Raw genomic sequence first — 16,463 nt, forward strand, 5'->3', positions numbered from 1 at the left:
TGCTGACTGCTGATAACTGGTACCAGGATTAATCAAGCCTGGCTGTTAGCCTGGCCTGGAGCAGGCCAGCTGCACAGAATAAATCTCCATGGTAATTTATGTGCCACCTCTTTCGTAAAACCGAGTCACAACTAAATTCAGCCAGCTGGAAAATCCCGGCTTAATCCGCTATCTAGGTTTTGTGAAATAGCCCTCTGGTTAGCTCAGAGAGAGCGCTAACATAGTGCAGCAGAGCACTAACACAGTGCAGCAGAGCACACACAGTGCAGCAGAGCAGTAACAGTGCAGCAGAGCACACATAGTGCAGCAGAGCACACACAGTGCAGCAGAGCACACACAGTTCAGCAGAGCAGGAACGGTGCAGCAGAGCACTAACACAGTGCAGCAGAGCAGGAACAGTGCAGCAGAGCACATACAGTGCAGCAGAGCACACACAGTGCAGCAGAGCAGTAACATGCAGCAGAGCACATACAGTGCAGCAGAGCACTAACACAGTGCAGCAGAGCACTAACACAGTGCAGCAGAGCACACACAGTGCAGCAGAGTACTAACACAGCGCAGCAGAGCAGTAACATGCAGCAGAGCACACACAGTGCAGCAGAGCACACACAGTGCAGCAGAGTACTAACACAGTGCAGCAGAGCAGTAACATGCAGCAGAGCACACACAGTGCAGCAGAGCAGTAACATGCAGCAGAGCACATACAGTGCAGCAGAGCAGGAACACAGTGCAGCAGAGCACATACAGTGCAGTAGAGCACTAACACAGCGCAGCAGAGCAGTAACATGCAGCAGAGCACATACAGTGCAGCAGAGCACACACAGTGCAGCAGAGCACACACAGTGCAGCAGAGCAGTAACACAGTGCAGCAGAGCACATACAGTGCAGCAGAGCACTAACACAGTGCAGCAGAGCAGTAACAGTGCAGCAGAGCACACACAGTGCAGCAGAGCAGGAACACAGTGCAGCAGAGCACATACAGTGCAGTAGAGCACTAACACAGTGCAGCAGAGCACATACAGTGCAGCAGAGCACTAACACAGTGCAGCAGAGCACATACAGTGCAGCAGAGCACACACAGTGCAGCAGAGCACATACAGTGCAGCAGAGCACTAACACAGTGCAGCAGAGCACACACAGCACTAACGCTGAGAGCTTTCAATGAAATCCAGTTTCCATCAGAGCAAAGAGTTTCACACGAGAGCAACAAGATGTGCAGCGAACAACCTGGAAGAAATCAGACCTCTGAGCTGTGACCACAGAGTTCATGTTCAACAGGCAGGAGTTAATATAACATCAGAGGCAGAGAGGAGAGAGAGAGGAGAGAGAGGAGAGGAGAGAGCTGCTCCTGAGGACAGAGAGAGAGAGAGAGAGAGAGAGAGAGAGAGGAGTAAGAGCCACTCCTCCTCCTGGGTCACGTACATAATGAGATGTGTGTGTTTGTAAAGGGTCAGGCTGTAGTCTTTAGTTATTGATTAACACAGCACTCAGGGAAAATCACCAAACATTCAAATGACACACAGAGTACCCCCCCTCCTCACAGCATGACACACGTGTCATCATGTTTCAGCTGATCTGAGACCTGCTCTGCTCTCTGTCTGGTAAGCCTCTGTGTTCTAGTCTCTCTGGTCAGCAGGAGATGATCTGAGCGTGCTCAGTGTGACCAGCAGCTGGTCTAATCAGAGCTCAGTTCAGGTCTGTGATCGATGATTCTTCATTGTTTGTCTCACACTGACTCTCTGATCACCATCTGCTGTGTGTGTGTGTGTGACATACGAGCTGTTTCTTCTGGAGCCAAATCTGTGTTAGTGTTTGAACTGCAGTTGTCTTGGTTACTGTTGTCATGCCAACCTCTACATCCCCCCCTTACTGACTCCTGAAGAGAGCAGCTTCAACCAATCAGAGTGATGCTTAAAAAAAGCAACAGTGTGTGTGTGTGTGTGTGTGTGTGTGTGTGTGTGTGTGTGTGTGTGTGTGTGTGTGTGTATGTGTGAGGCTCAGGTGAGAAGATGTTACAGACAGATGAGGCCTCTGAGCTCACAGACAGTGTTCTGTGTCTGTGTTCAAGTTATAAATAAAGTTTGACTTGATGCAGGTGAGCAGGAGTACACGCAGGTAAACATGCTGTAATCTGTGACATGTGTGATCACATTATTATATCAGCCCTGAATCACACACTGCATGACAGGATGACTCAGTGTAAACACAGCTCGTCAGCTCGTCCCTGTGTGTCCTGCAGACAGCTGCTCTCTGTGTGTCTGATGAACTCGTGTTGCTGTCATGTGATCACAGGATCAGGGTCAGCTGATGGAGATGATCAGCTTTAACCTGAGTCTCTGATGTGACTCACACAGCACGGCTGAAGGTGTGCTCACTGATGGATGTTCCTCTGCCTGAGGAGACGGTCAGAGAACTGCAGAGAGGGGACACAGGCCCACTACATCCACACTGATGATGACTATAGTGTACACAGAACCAACACAGAACACGCAGAACACGCAGAACACACACAGAACCAACACAGAACACGCAGAACACGCAGAACACGCAGAACACGCAGAACACACACAGAACCAACACAGAACACACAGAACACGCAGAACACACACAGAACCAACACAGAACACGCAGAACACGCAGAACACACACAGAACCAACACAGAACACACAGAACACGCAGAACACACACAGAACCAACACAGAACACACAGAACACACAGAACACGCAGAACATGCAGAACACACACAGAACCAACACAAAACACGCAGAACACGCAGAACACACACAGAACCAACACAGAACACGCAGAACACACACAGAACCAACACAGAACACGCAGAACACGCAGAACACACACAGAACCAACACAGAACACACAGAACACACAGAACACACAGAACACGCAGAACATGCAGAACACACACAGAACCAACACAGAACACACAGAACACACAGAACACGCAGAACACGCAGAACACACACAGAACCAACACAGAACACGCAGGACACGCAGAACACACAGAACACGCAGAACACACACAGAACCAACACAGAACACGCAGGACACGCAGAACACGCAGAACACGCAGAACACGCAGAACCAACACAGAACCAACACAGAACACACAGAACACGCAGAACACACACAGAACCAACACAGAACACACAGAACACGAAGAACACACACAGAACACACAGAACACGAAGAACACACACAGAACACACAGAACACGAAGAACACACACAGAACACACACAGAACTCACACAGAACACGAAGAACACACACAGAACACACACAGAACACGAAGAACACACACAGAACCAACACGAAGAACACACACAGAACACACACAGAACACACAGAACACACAGAACACACACAGAACACACACAGAACCAACACAGAACACACAGAACACACACAGAACCAACACAGTCTGATAAACATGACGTGTTACGGACTGAGACTGTGTCGTGGTGGAACAGTAGCCAGTGGATTATATTGTCACACTTTAGGTTGGATGGAACTCCACGTGTCTGTTCTGTGGTAGAGTTCGCCGGGGTCCACGTCAGCCACACAAGAGTCCAGGTTCAGGTCCACACTCATGTCTGTAGGTATGTTTGGTAAAGCTTGGGCAAAGAGTGTGCTTTCTGTGGGCTAGCTGCGACCCTGTCCATATACAGCTACTCTACAAGACACTGTCAGAGAAGAATCTGTCAGCGGGCCATGAATATGGAAAACCATTAATACACACAGTCTCTGCATCCATCCAGAACTCACTGAACCACAGTTACATACATAACTCTCTGAGGGTTATTTTAAAAAGAGGTCACAGCTGTGTGTCCTCCTGCAGCACAGGGTACAGCTCTGTGTGGATCAGTGGGGGGGGGGGGTCAGGGTGTCCAAATGTAACCATGGCTGTGTTCAAAATGCCATACTAAATACTACATGCTACATGCTACATACTATATACTACATACTACATGCTACATACTACATGCTACATACTACATACTATATACTATTGTTGTTACTGTTGTTGTTACTATACTACTTTGCTCCATAAAGCAGAGTAACAGAACAGTTTAAGTTTGAAAAATAAAATAACTTGAAGAACATGTGAAGAGAAGAAAGCCAACCTCAAAGTGAATGAACCAATTTGACTTATTTCTCTCACAATAAAAAACACATGACTAATTAAAATAAGATATCAAGACAAAAACAGAACCAGAGGGTCGATTTTGTCTGAGCGGCAGCATGAAATGAAAGACATCATTCAGGGAAATAAGTCAGGAAACATTCACACCTGACATGTTGAGGATCTCTGTCTGTCTGCTGCTCAGAGTCATACAGACTGTATACGTCTGTGCACTTACACACGAGTTCATACTTACTGACCGTCTCTCCTTCACTTCTCACTGCACACATATCTACTAACATAACTACTTCCTGTTTCTGATCCTGGCTCTTCTGCTTTTCCTGCTCATTAGAATTTAAGACGCTGTGATGAGCTCAGAACATTTTACAGCCTGAAGAAACACGAGCGGAAAGTTCCCGGGCTGAGCAGGTCATCAGAGTGTGATCCTGCTGTCCTCATGCGCACACACACACACACAGACACACACACACACACACACACGCAGACATTACAGCAGGTAGAACATTCCTCTGCGACACATCTTATGACCAGACTGCTGCTGTAAAAGCAACAACATATAGAGGACACCATGCAGGGAGGAGGTGTGAACAACACAGACACACAGGTCAGAGATCTGACCACCCCGTTCAGTCAAACACACTGAAAGTCACACGGTTAAAAATAACTCTCTGTCTCTGTTGGTATAAAACATGAGACAGGAAACACTTTGCTCCAGAGGGAGTTGAACACAGCTCATTGTAACTGCGTCCAGGTAACACAGTATTCAGTCTGTAAAGGTGGTTGCTCACTGCCCAGCCAGTGCCCTGCTCACCTCAGCTTTCTAAAGCTGGCATTTGCTGGTTGCAGTCTTTTGAATGTTCTGAAAACCAACTGGACTACGGATGAAATTTAGCTATTGTGCTAATTCTGGCATATTAATTTTGAAGCGTATTGCTGATAGGTTGATTAATGTCTACTGTCCTAATTCAATAAATAAATAAATAAACATCCCAGACTTCAGCTGACAGGACAGACTTTTATTGCCAACTTTCTCCTATTTAAGGTTTTACTTTATTTTACATGGATGAAGGTCATGCGTACTGATGTTCCTCATGTGAGTACAGGCTGGTCGTCAAGGGAACGTACTCTCAGAATGTTTGTTTGGTTTGTTGGGAAAAGGTGCACATTGGTCCGACTTTCCACGACTCCACCAAACCTAACTGGACGTCAAACTCGAACAACTCCATCGGACAAACACAGACTGTCTGCGCACACTGACCCGACAGTTGGCGTTGGTTGGAGTTGGTCTGGGCCCCGTGCAGCCACCTTAACGATGTGGGTCCATTTTTAACAGGGATTACTTTAGAGCGTAGCGTAATGATAAATGTTGTCATTAATAAACTCTGCGGGCTCACTCTCTCTCTCTAATCAGGTTCATGCCTGAGTTTATTAATGAGTCTAACTCATGAATGACTCATGGAGCCTGCAGACCTGTGAAGGAGCTCTGATTAGATTCAAACATGGAAACACTCATGAAACTAATATTTTCACATGTGAACTGGACATTTTCACATGTTGCCTTTGATGACATATGAATCAGATTTTCTACATATATTTACACTTTCACATGTGTTGGCTTTTTTCACATGTAGAAGCAAAACATTGCACATGTTCACCTGAGGATCCCAAATTTTCACACTTTTCACATGTGATCTACTCGAACATGTGAATTCAAATTTAACATGTAACATTTTCAAATATTAAAAATAAACTTTCACACGTGAGGTTTTTTAATTTTTACATAAATACACTGAACAAAAATATCATCATCATCATCATGAGCTGAACTCAAAGATCGAAGACTTTTTCTATGAACACAAAAGGCCGATTTCTCTCTAAATCTGTGTTAGTGAGCACTTCTCCTTTGCCGAGATAATCCATCCACCTCACAGGTGTGGCATATCAAGATGCTGATTAGACAGCATGATTATTGCACAGGTGTGCCTTAGGCTGGCCGCAATAAAAGGCCACTCTAAAATGTGCAGTTTTATCACACAGCACAATGCCACAGATGTCGCAAGTTTTGAGGGAGCGTGCAGTCGGCATGCTGACTGCAGGAATGTCCACCAGAGCTGTTGCCCGTGAATTGAATGTTCATTTCTCTACCATAAGACGTCTCCAAAGGCGTTTCAGAGAATTTGGCAGTACATCCAACCGGCCTCACAACCGCAGACCACGTGTAACCACACCAGCCCAGGACCTCCACATCCAGCATCTTCACCTCTAAGATCGTCTGAGACCAGCCACCCAGACAGCTGCTGCAACAATCGGTTTGCATAACTAAAGAATTTCTGCACAAACTGTCAGAAACGTCTCAGGGAAGCTCATCTGCATGCTCGTCGTCCTCATCGGGGTCTCGACCTGACTGCAGTTCGTCGTCGTCACCGACTTGAGTGGGCAAATGCTCACATTCGATGGCGTCTGGCACTTTGGAGAGGTGTTCTCTTCACGGATGAATCCCGGGTTTCACTGTACGGGGCAGATGGCAGTATGGCGTCGTGTGGGTGAGCGGTTTGCTGATGTCAGCGTTGTGAATCGAGTGGCTCATGGTGGCGGTGGGGTTATGGTATGGGCAGGCGTATGTTATGGACGACGAACACAGGTGCATTTTATTGATGCCATTTTGAATGCACAGAGATACCGTGACGAGATCCTGAGGCCCATTGTTGTGCCATTCATCCACGACCATCACCTCATGTTGCAGCGTGATAATGCACGGCCCCATGTTGGAAGGATCTGTACACAATACCTGAGGCTGAAAACATCCCAGTTCTTGCATGGCCAGCATACTCACCGGACATGTCACTCACTGAGCATGTTTGGGATGCTCTGGATCGGCGTGTACGACAGCGTGTTCCAGTTCCTGCCAACATCCAGCAGCTTGGCAGCCATTGAAGAGGAGTGGACCAACATCCCACAGGCCACAATCAGCAACATGATCAACTCTATGTGAAGGAGATGTGTTGCACTGCGTGAGGCAAATGGTGGTCACACCAGATACGGACTGGTTTTCTGACCCCCCCCAATACAGTAAAACTGCACATATTAGAGTGGCCTTTTATTGTGGCCAGCCTAAGGCACACCTGTGCAATAATCAAGCTGTCTAATCAGCATCTTGAGATGCCACACCTGTGAGGTGGATGGATTATCAAAGCAGAAGTGCTCTCTAACACAGATTTAGATTTTGTGTTCATAGAAAAAGTCTTCGATCTTTGAGTTCAGCTCATGAAAAATGGGAGCAAAAACAAAAGTGTTGCGTTTATATTTTTGTTCAGTGTAAAAAAATATTTCCACATAATGAATTCATGTTTAAACATGTGCAGACGTTCACTTTTTACTGACTTTTTGTGAATTTTCTGAACATTTTCTTCCACATGTGCATTTCATGACTTTTTTACACTGTTGTTCCGCCTCAGCGCCATAACGGAGCTCCGTCCTCATGCAGCCTTTGTCATTCTACATTGGACCAAGCAACGCCAGCGTGAAGCCGCCCCAGTGTGTGTTTTTACAGCGTTCCGGCGTTGCGGAAGCAAAACGTGCGCGAGGTGTAAACAAACAGCGCGTGCTTCAAATACACACTCACGGAGCTGTTCTGCTCTGCCGGCTCTGCAGTTTACACAGATGCCGTTTCGCCTCTGTTACCTCCGATGTCGGCTCAGAGGTGGAACGTCTTCGTCCCATCATTCAGCCTCTGTGTGTTTGACAGAGTAGACGGAACGTAGCAGAGGCGTGATAATCCCGCCTTGAGCTGACGGTGTAGAAAGCCCTACACTCCAGCTGCTCTTTGAACGTGTAAGTTTAAGAAATAAAATGTTGAATGTGAATTTTTTGCATATAAGAATGTGTTATATGTGAATGTATATGTGAAATACTAACATGTGCCTGCAGTGACAGGAAGGCTGTAGATGTGTTTCTTCACATGTTGGTTGTTCACATGTGGTTTGCCCAACTGATCTAGCATTATATATTTTAGACATACAGCTCCTGTAGAGGAACATCCAAAGCAAAGTGACTCTGTTTATTCATGCACTTCATTACTCATCACATGAAGTGGCTCTTATAGTTATATAGTTACATAATTGATGCTATTAAATGGTTTCATGAATGTGACATGGTGTAATAGAGTCATATTCTCAGATCCACATGTGAGAGGGGAGGATGGAGATGTCATGGCCCAGTTTATAAAGTTGTTTACTCACCATGCTGTCGTAGTGGATCAGCTCCAGCTCGTAGTCCGGCAGGATGTCTGTCCTCTTGTTCACCAGGTCCAGAGCCATCTGAGCGGCGGGGAGGCAGGCCTGTCCGCCGGGCCAGCCCCCGCTCATGGGGAACAGAGCTCCAATGTAGAGCTTCTTCTTTCCTAGAGCCGGGCAGGAGCAGCAGAGGAGGACAGAGAGGGTCAGAGAGCAGCGCAGGAGCCCAGACATCGCTGCTGCAGGCTCAGAGACAGGTTATTCCTCCAGACCAGGACGGATCAGAGTGGAGTCTGTGCAGGTCTGTGGGGGGGGGTCAGGAGCTCTGAACTCCCATCAGCTGCTCAGGCTGATTTTCCTCACAGACAGAAGTACATTAATATTTAACTTCACTGCTTTTGTTGGATAAATGCCTTCAAACAGTTCATATAGACAGTGTGGTTCTCTGCTGTGACTAAATGAACTCTGATGTATCTGCTCCAGAGAACTTAGACCGTCAGCTGGCACAGCGATCAGCATGAAACTCGTTTACAGAAATCAATCAGCAGCAGAGAAGAGATGATCAGAGCTCTTCACGGCAGCAGGTCGGACCTCAACTTGAATATTAAGTCAGGATTAAATCAGGTGTGAAGCTCTGTGCGCTGTCCAGGGTCCTGAAACTACAGAGAGCATCCCTGAGCTTCAGCCTGACAAACAGTAACACCTCCTCTCCTCTCCTCCGCATGAAATATTAACAAAGATCCACAGTGAGCTCATGAGGAGACACACAGAGCTTTACTCTGCCCGGATCCTCTCCTCTTTTAGCTCTTCAGTCCGCCTACACGCCACGTCCAACAGAACATGTATGCACCGCAGCACAGCACCAAGGTCTGTTTCCAATAATCCAATAAAGTCCAACAGGAGAAAGCAGATCGTTTAAAGCAAGGTCGAGCTCTGGGTTGCTCGAATGCAGTGAGCCCCTCCGGAGGGGAGACGGAGACTGAGGCTGACTGCAGCAGAGTATGACAGAGAGAGAGAGAGACAGAGAGAGAGAGAGAGAGAGAGAGGGAAAGAGGGAGGGATAGAGAGAGAGAGGGAGAGAGACAGAGAGAGAGAGAGGAGGGGGGAGGTTCAGTTTCTCTGTTTCACAAACCACTTTGAATTTTCAATCCCTTAACACAGCCCCGCTCATTTATCTTTCCTCCGCCCGCTCCATCGACAAGCCCCCCCCCCTCCCCCTCTCTCTGTACATCCTCCTCCAGCCAGCACGGACAAATGTTAATTAAGCGTCAGAGTCACTTCACCTTGTGGTCCAGCCCCCTCCCTGACAGTTCCTCCCTCGTTCTTTCACCTTCACTATTTAATTATAGTTCTTTTGTCCTGATTGGATTTTCAGCAGCGTGAAGGATCCTCATTAAAGCGTTACTGGAGACGTCCACTGAAAGTCATTCATTCTGTTCAGTCACACAGAGAGCAGGCCGGATTAACAGAAATAACTGAGCAGAGACCTCAGAGCGGAAACATAAAGCAAACAGTGATGTGCCAACAGCTGCAGTTCCTCTGGTGTCCACTTGAGGCTGTCTCCAGCAGTGAGTCAGTCCCCATAGAGCCCCATGTTAAACTTTACAGCAGAAATAAACATGTTTACAGCCTGGTACAAAAAACAGTTTGGGTCTCTAAAGCTCATTTCTGTCTCCATGACAACTGTACGGGGAGAATCTTTATACAGCTCACCTGTTTACATTATATTAAGGTTTAAAGTGATGCAGCATTAGGGGCGGGGCCTCTTTGACTGTTTGGTCATGTTTGTGTTGTTGGAGCCTTTTACAGATTTTTTCATGTAATGATCAGACAAATATAATATCTCCATCTATCCCACCACATCTAGCTTGTTAGCTTAGCTCTTGATTCTCATAGGCTTTGGGCACACACTGCATAGCTTTGATAACTCAGCTTTGTCCCTCGATGTCCTCTCGAACTCCGCCCTCTTTCTAAATATGGTCACTTCCGGCTGCAGACAAACCCAAGATGGTGACAGCCAACATGCAAAACTCAAGGCTAAACTGGGAGCCCACAACACAAGGAATGACGTCAAGATTTTAACGTCAACTTCTTATATCCAGTCGATGGAAACAACCCATTGGTCCTCCTCCAGATAAATCATTAAAAAGATTTACATGAGCAACGTGCACCAGTTGTATGCAGTCATATATTATGTATGTATGTATTAATTTAGGCATAATATCAACTAAAATAAAGAATCTAATAAATCTAGATCTGAACACACACACACACATGACAGAGCCTCAGGGCAGTAAAGCAGGAACTGCATAAATATATTGAGCTTTAGCAGTGCACATCTCCTAACAAATAATGATGAACATTTCAGTCAATAAGTGAAGTGCAAAGCGTTGAGCTTTAGGCCTCTGGGGCTCTGGGGGGTCAGGAAGCTGCTGGTCCTGGATGTTTGCTGAACTCGTAAGTTAAGATCCTCACTTACTTCCTTTCTCTGTCCGTGTATGTGCACCTGTTCTGAGGCAGGTTCTTTACCTCTCAGACACTGAAACAGCTCGGGGAACATGTCAGTCAGGAAAGGGAGATATGTTCCAGGTTTGTTAACAGTTTGTTCATAAACAGATTAACTGGATTCTTATATTAACGTTTGCATCATGTCTTTAAAATAATATCAGCTGATATTGTTAAACTTCTAAACTCAAAAATAAACCAGCCTGAAAACTGAATCTTATCAGGCTCAAATGAATACGAAAGAAACGAAATCTAACCAAGAAGGAAGCACTCTCTGCCTGTCTGTCTGTCTGTCTGTCTGTCTGCCTGCCTGTGTGTCTGTCTGTCTGTCTGTCTGCCTGCCTGCCTGTCTGTCTGCCTGCCTGTCTGTCTGTCTGTCTGCCTGTCTGTCTTTCTGTCTGTCCAGAACCATCCATGCGATGGACTTCTCTCTTTGGGTGTCTGACTGAGGACCTGAGGGAGTGAAGTGTTGGTGTGTGGAGTCGATCGGATGAGTGGATATGGAGAGCTCTGCAGGCAGCTCGTCAGGAGGAAAAGTGTTTATAATGGTTTTAAAGTGACTCGTCTAACAGTGACATTTAAGACTTCTATATTCAGCTCAGCAACACGAGGGGCAGCAGTAACATCATCATCAAACACAAGAATCATAATGACATCAACATTATCTCTTTATCTTTTGATATCATTCACAGTTTGAACGAGTTATTCCTTAAACCACATTCAAACAACTGAACAACTACCATGTCACTCTGCAGGTGGTGTATCAGCAGGTGGTCTGTGAGCAGGTGGTCTAAGAGCAGGTGGTCTATGACCAGGTGGTCTGTGAGCAGGTGGTCTGTGAGCAGGTGGTCTAAGAGCAGATGGTCTGTGAGCAGGTGGTCTATAAGCAGGTGGTCTATGAGCAGGTGGTCTGTGAGCAGGTGGTCTATGAGCAGGTGGTCTGTGAGCAGGTGGTCTATGAGCAGGTGGTCTGTGAGCAGGTGGTCTGTGAGCAGGTGGTCTGTGAGCAGGTGGTCTATGAGCAGGTGGTCTATGAGCAGGTGGTCTGTGAGCAGGTGGTCTATGAGCAGGTGGTCTATGAGCAGGCGGTCTATGAGCAGATGGTCTGTGAGCAGGCGGTCTATGAGCAGGTGGTCTATGAGCAGGTGGTCTGTGAGCAGGTGTTCTATGAGCAGGTGGTCTATGAGCAGGTGGTCTATGAGCAGGTGGTCTATGAGCAGGTGGTCTGTGAGCAGGTGGTCTATGAGCAGGTGGTCTATGAGCAGGTGGTCTAAGAGAAGCTGGTCTATGAGCAGGTGGTCTAAGAGAAGGTGGTCTGTGAGCAGGTGGTCTGTGAGCAGGTGGTCTAAGAGAAGGTGGTCTGTGAGCAGCTGGTCTATAAGCAGGTGGTCTATGAGCAGGTGGTCTATGAGCAGGTGGTCTGTGAGCAGGTGTTCTATGAGCAGGTGGTCTATGAGCAGGTGGTCTATAAGCAGGTGGTCTATGAGCAGATGGTCTGTGAGCAGGTGGTCTGTGAGCAGGCGGCCTGTGAGCAGGTGGTCTGTGAGCAGGTGGTCTGTGAGCAGGTGGTCTAAGAGAAGCTGGTCTATGAGCAGGTGGTCTAAGAGAAGGTGGTCTGTGAGCAGGTGGTCTGTGAGCAGGTGGTCTATGAGCAGGTGGTCTGTGAGCAGCTGGTCTATAAGCAGGTGGTCTATGAGCAGGTGGTCTATGAGCAGGTGGTCTGTGAGCAGGTGTTCTATGAGCAGGTGGTCTATGAGCAGGTGGTCTATAAGCAGGTGGTCTATGAGCAGATGGTCTGTGAGCAGGTGGTCTGTGAGCAGGCGGCCTGTGAGCAGGTGGTCTGTGAGCAGGTGGACTAAGAGCAGGTGGTCTGTGAGCAGGTGGTCTAAGAGCAGGTGGTCTGTGAGCAGGTGGTCTAAGAGAAGGTGGTCTATGAGCAGGCGGTCTGTGAGCAGGCGGTCTATGAGCAGGTGGTCTATGAGCAGGTGGTCTATGAGCAGGTGGTCTGTGAGCAGGTGGTCTGTGAGCAGGTGGTCTAAGAGAAGCTGGTCTATGAGCAGGTGGTCTGTGAGCAGGTGGTCTGTGAGCAGGTGGTCTATGAGCAGGTGGTCTAAGAGCAGGTGGTCTGTGAGCAGGTGGTCTAAGAGAAGGTGGTCTATGAGCAGGTGGTCTGTGAGCAGGTGGTCTGTGAGCAGGTGGTCTGTGAGCAGGTGGTCTAAGAGAAGCTGGTCTATGAGCAGGTGGTCTGTGAGCAGGTGGTCTGTGAGCAGGTGGACTAAGAGCAGATGGTCTGTGAGCAGGTGGTCTAAGAGCAGGTGGTCTGTGAGCAGGTGGTCTAAGAGAAGGTGGTCTATGAGCAGGTGGTCTGTGAGCAGGTGGTCTGTGAGCAGGCGGTCTAAGAGAAGGTGGTCTATGAGCAGGTGGTCTATGAGCAGGTGGTCTGTGAGCAGGTGGTCTGTGAGCAGGTGGTCTAAGAGAAGCTGGTCTATGAGCAGGTGGTCTGTGAGCAGGTGGTCTGTGAGCAGGTGGACTAAGAGCAGATGGTCTGTGAGCAGGTGGTCTAAGAGCAGGTGGTCTGTGAGCAGGTGGTCTAAGAGAAGGTGGTCTATGAGCAGGTGGTCTGTGAGCAGGTGGTCTGTGAGCAGGCGGTCTAAGAGAAGGTGGTCTATGAGCAGGTGGTCTATGAGCAGGTGGTCTGTGAGCAGGTGGTCTGTGAGCAGGTGGTCTAAGAGAAGCTGGTCTATGAGCAGGTGGTCTGTGAGCAGGTGGTCTGTGAGCAGGTGGTCTATGAGCAGGTGGTCTAAGAGAAGGTGGTCTGTGAGCAGGTGGTCTGTGAGCAGGTGGTCTAAGAGAAGGTGGTCTGTGAGCAGGTGGTCTGTGAGCAGGTGGTCTGTGAGCAGGTGGTCTATGAGCAGGTGGTCTAAGAGAAGCTGGTCTATGAGCAGGTGGTCTGTGAGCAGGTGGTCTGTGAGCATGTGGTCTAAGAGAAGCTGGTCTATGAGCAGGTGGTCTAAGAGAAGGTGGTCTGTGAGCAGGTGGTCTGTGAGCAGGTGGTCTATGAGCAGGTGGTCTGTGAGCAGGTGGTCTAAGAGAAGGTTGTCTGTGAGCAGGTGGTCTGTGAGCAGGTGGTCTATGAGCAGGTGGTCTGTGAGCAGGTGGTCTGTGAGCAGGTGGTCTGTGAGCAGGTGGTCTAAGAGAAGGTGGTCTGTGAGCAGGTGGTCTGTGAGCAGGTGGTCTGTGAGCAGGTGGTCTAAGAGAAGGTGGTCTGTGAGCAGGTGGTCTGTGAGCAGGTGGTCTAAGAGAAGGTGGTCTGTGAGCAGGTGGTCTAAGAGAAGGTGGTCTGTGAGCAGCTGGTCTATGAGCAGGTGGTCTGTGAGCAGGTGGTCTAAGAGATGGTGGTCTGTGAGCAGCTGGTCTGTGAGCAGGTGGTCTGTGAGCAGGTGGTCTGTGTTCCAGTTGTTCTTCTGTTTGTACAGACGGATCTTAACTGTTATCTTTGGATTAATAACTAAACAATGTATTAACTGTTCTTGTTCTTTATGCCTGATCAACCAGCACTACATAATGTACTGAGCAGTGTTCAGTATATTATCACGTCATAAACAGGTGGGAGGAGGAGAAGTTGGTTAAACAGTCAGCAGGTAACAGGTGAGGTAATGTTTCCATTCAGGTGATATTCAGGCTCAAATGTAACTTTATTAATCTTCATAACGAGACATTGAAGTCGCTTCATAAACCACAGAGAATGAATCATTCTGTGTCTCTCTCCCTCATCCTCCCACAGTTACACACTTCACACAGTGCTGATGCCTCCATGTTATCTGTGTGTGTGTGTGTGTGTGTGTGTGTGTGTGTGCACGTGTGCGTGTGTGTGTGTGTGTGTGTGCGTGCGTGTGTGTGTGCTAGTGTGTGTCTTTAATAATGTATCAGCACAGTGATGAGCTGACACCGATCCTTCTCTCCTCTTCCTCATTATGAGCTGCTTGTTTCTCCTCTGCTGGTCTCCTCTCCCTCGTTTTCTTTGTCTCCACCTGACCAGCTCTCTCTCTCCCTCTCCCTCCCTCTCTCCCTCTCCCTCTCCCTCTCCCTCTCTCTCTCGCTGGGTTGATGTGGATCTATATCTGTTTCTCCATCTCTGTGGGATTATCCGTGCTGTGAGAGAAGAGAGGCGTGTATCTGAGCCTCCCACGTCCCTGAGCTCACATTTATCTCCTTGCTGTGCCGTCGTTCTGACTTCAGCCTGTTAAAGCATTTTTATGCCTCGTCCTGATCCTGCGAGCGTCTCCCTCTCTGTCAATGTGAACAACACTCTGAGCACAGCTGATAATCGACTCTGGCTTCATTAATAACGAGCTCATTCTGTAAAATGGAGCTGTGGTGATAAGGACAGATGAAGAGCTCGTATGATCCTTCGCTGTAATCATGCTGCTCCTGCTCTGCAGTCGTGTACAGTCAAGGTCGCGTGTGAATAAGACGTGCCTGAGACAGAAGCGTGTTCTTAGCGTGCAGATGACATCAAAGGTACCGATGTTCAGCCTTATCTGTGCATGTGCTGGGTGATAAGAGAAACTATGCACACACTCGTTTAGTTTGATGAATATTGAAATGATCAGTCTGACGAGCATCCTGACAGTAATACGAGGCCTGAAGCAAACAGAGAAGTCACTGGTTAAACTTCAGAATATAATTTATTAACAGGAGCTACATTTTTAGGGCTTAGTCTCATTTTTTTTATAGCAAAGACAATTAAAGGCAGTAAAAACGCACATCTACGCTAGGACTCCCTCAGTGTTTCTCTTTACAGGGTTTTTAAGCAGAAGTGTCCACAGAGGTCTCCTCCTCTATAAGACCAACGAACCCCGAGGTTAAAGTGTGAAATCATCCGGCGTCACGATGCTGCAGCTTTGTCATCTCCAGAGAACAAAATAAATAAGTCGAGATCTCCAGAAAACCACAGAAATTACTCGTTATCACGGGAAAACTAAATGTATGGATGCATGTCCACTAAGGGCTTCCGTAGCCCTCGGCGGGCCTTAAACAGTAAGAAAGTCGTCACATGGAAATTTTGTAACTGTCCAATGAGAGAGCTTAAAACTGACCTGGAAATTGTCACTAATTTGTAATCTACAGATTCAGTACGTGGACATGACTTCCCCTTCATGTGCACGTATCAAACCAACATGTTTCCCATCGAAGCGTTCAGGAAGTCTTCATGAAGTCAGCTCAGTTTACAGAGGGACACGATCCCTGTGGAACGTCAGACACAGAGTCCTGTGTGAGACTGCAGTCAGCCTGATTTATTGTAACTGACATTATTAACTCCACATGCGTCACGTGACTTCACTTATGCCTTTTATAGTCTCCTTGAAGGATTGAGAATCTTTCTTCTTCACATTATAAAGTAGTTTAAACATATTTTTTACAGGCACCAAACCTCTTGGATGGGATCACAGACTGAGCTGAAACATCAAAGTAGACTTCTGGAGTCTTACCGGACACGAGCAGCTGTCTCCTGGGTGACAGAGAGAGAGCAGAAAGCCTGAGAGCGGACGGCTCTGAGTCTG

At 47.6% G+C, this 16,463-nt stretch overlaps 1 protein-coding gene across 1 annotated transcript in view; it reads right to left on the reverse strand.

Moving 5' to 3' along the window:
* gabbr1b (gamma-aminobutyric acid (GABA) B receptor, 1b) overlaps window positions 1–16,463 on the reverse strand; it is a 93,774-nt gene that overhangs the window by 47,573 nt on the left and 29,738 nt on the right. Inside the window, exon 3 of the mRNA XM_069682238.1 lies at window positions 8,401–8,561. Coding sequence (XP_069538339.1) covers window positions 8,401–8,561 — 161 coding nt within the window. The remainder of the gene's footprint in view (window positions 1–8,400; window positions 8,562–16,463) is intronic.

The sequence above is a fragment of the Semicossyphus pulcher genome, unplaced genomic scaffold, assembly GCF_022749685.1.
Source record: "Semicossyphus pulcher isolate SPU_LCO1_2020_fin unplaced genomic scaffold, fSemPul1.0.p SCAF_55, whole genome shotgun sequence".
Lineage (NCBI taxonomy): Eukaryota > Metazoa > Chordata > Actinopteri > Labriformes > Labridae > Semicossyphus > Semicossyphus pulcher.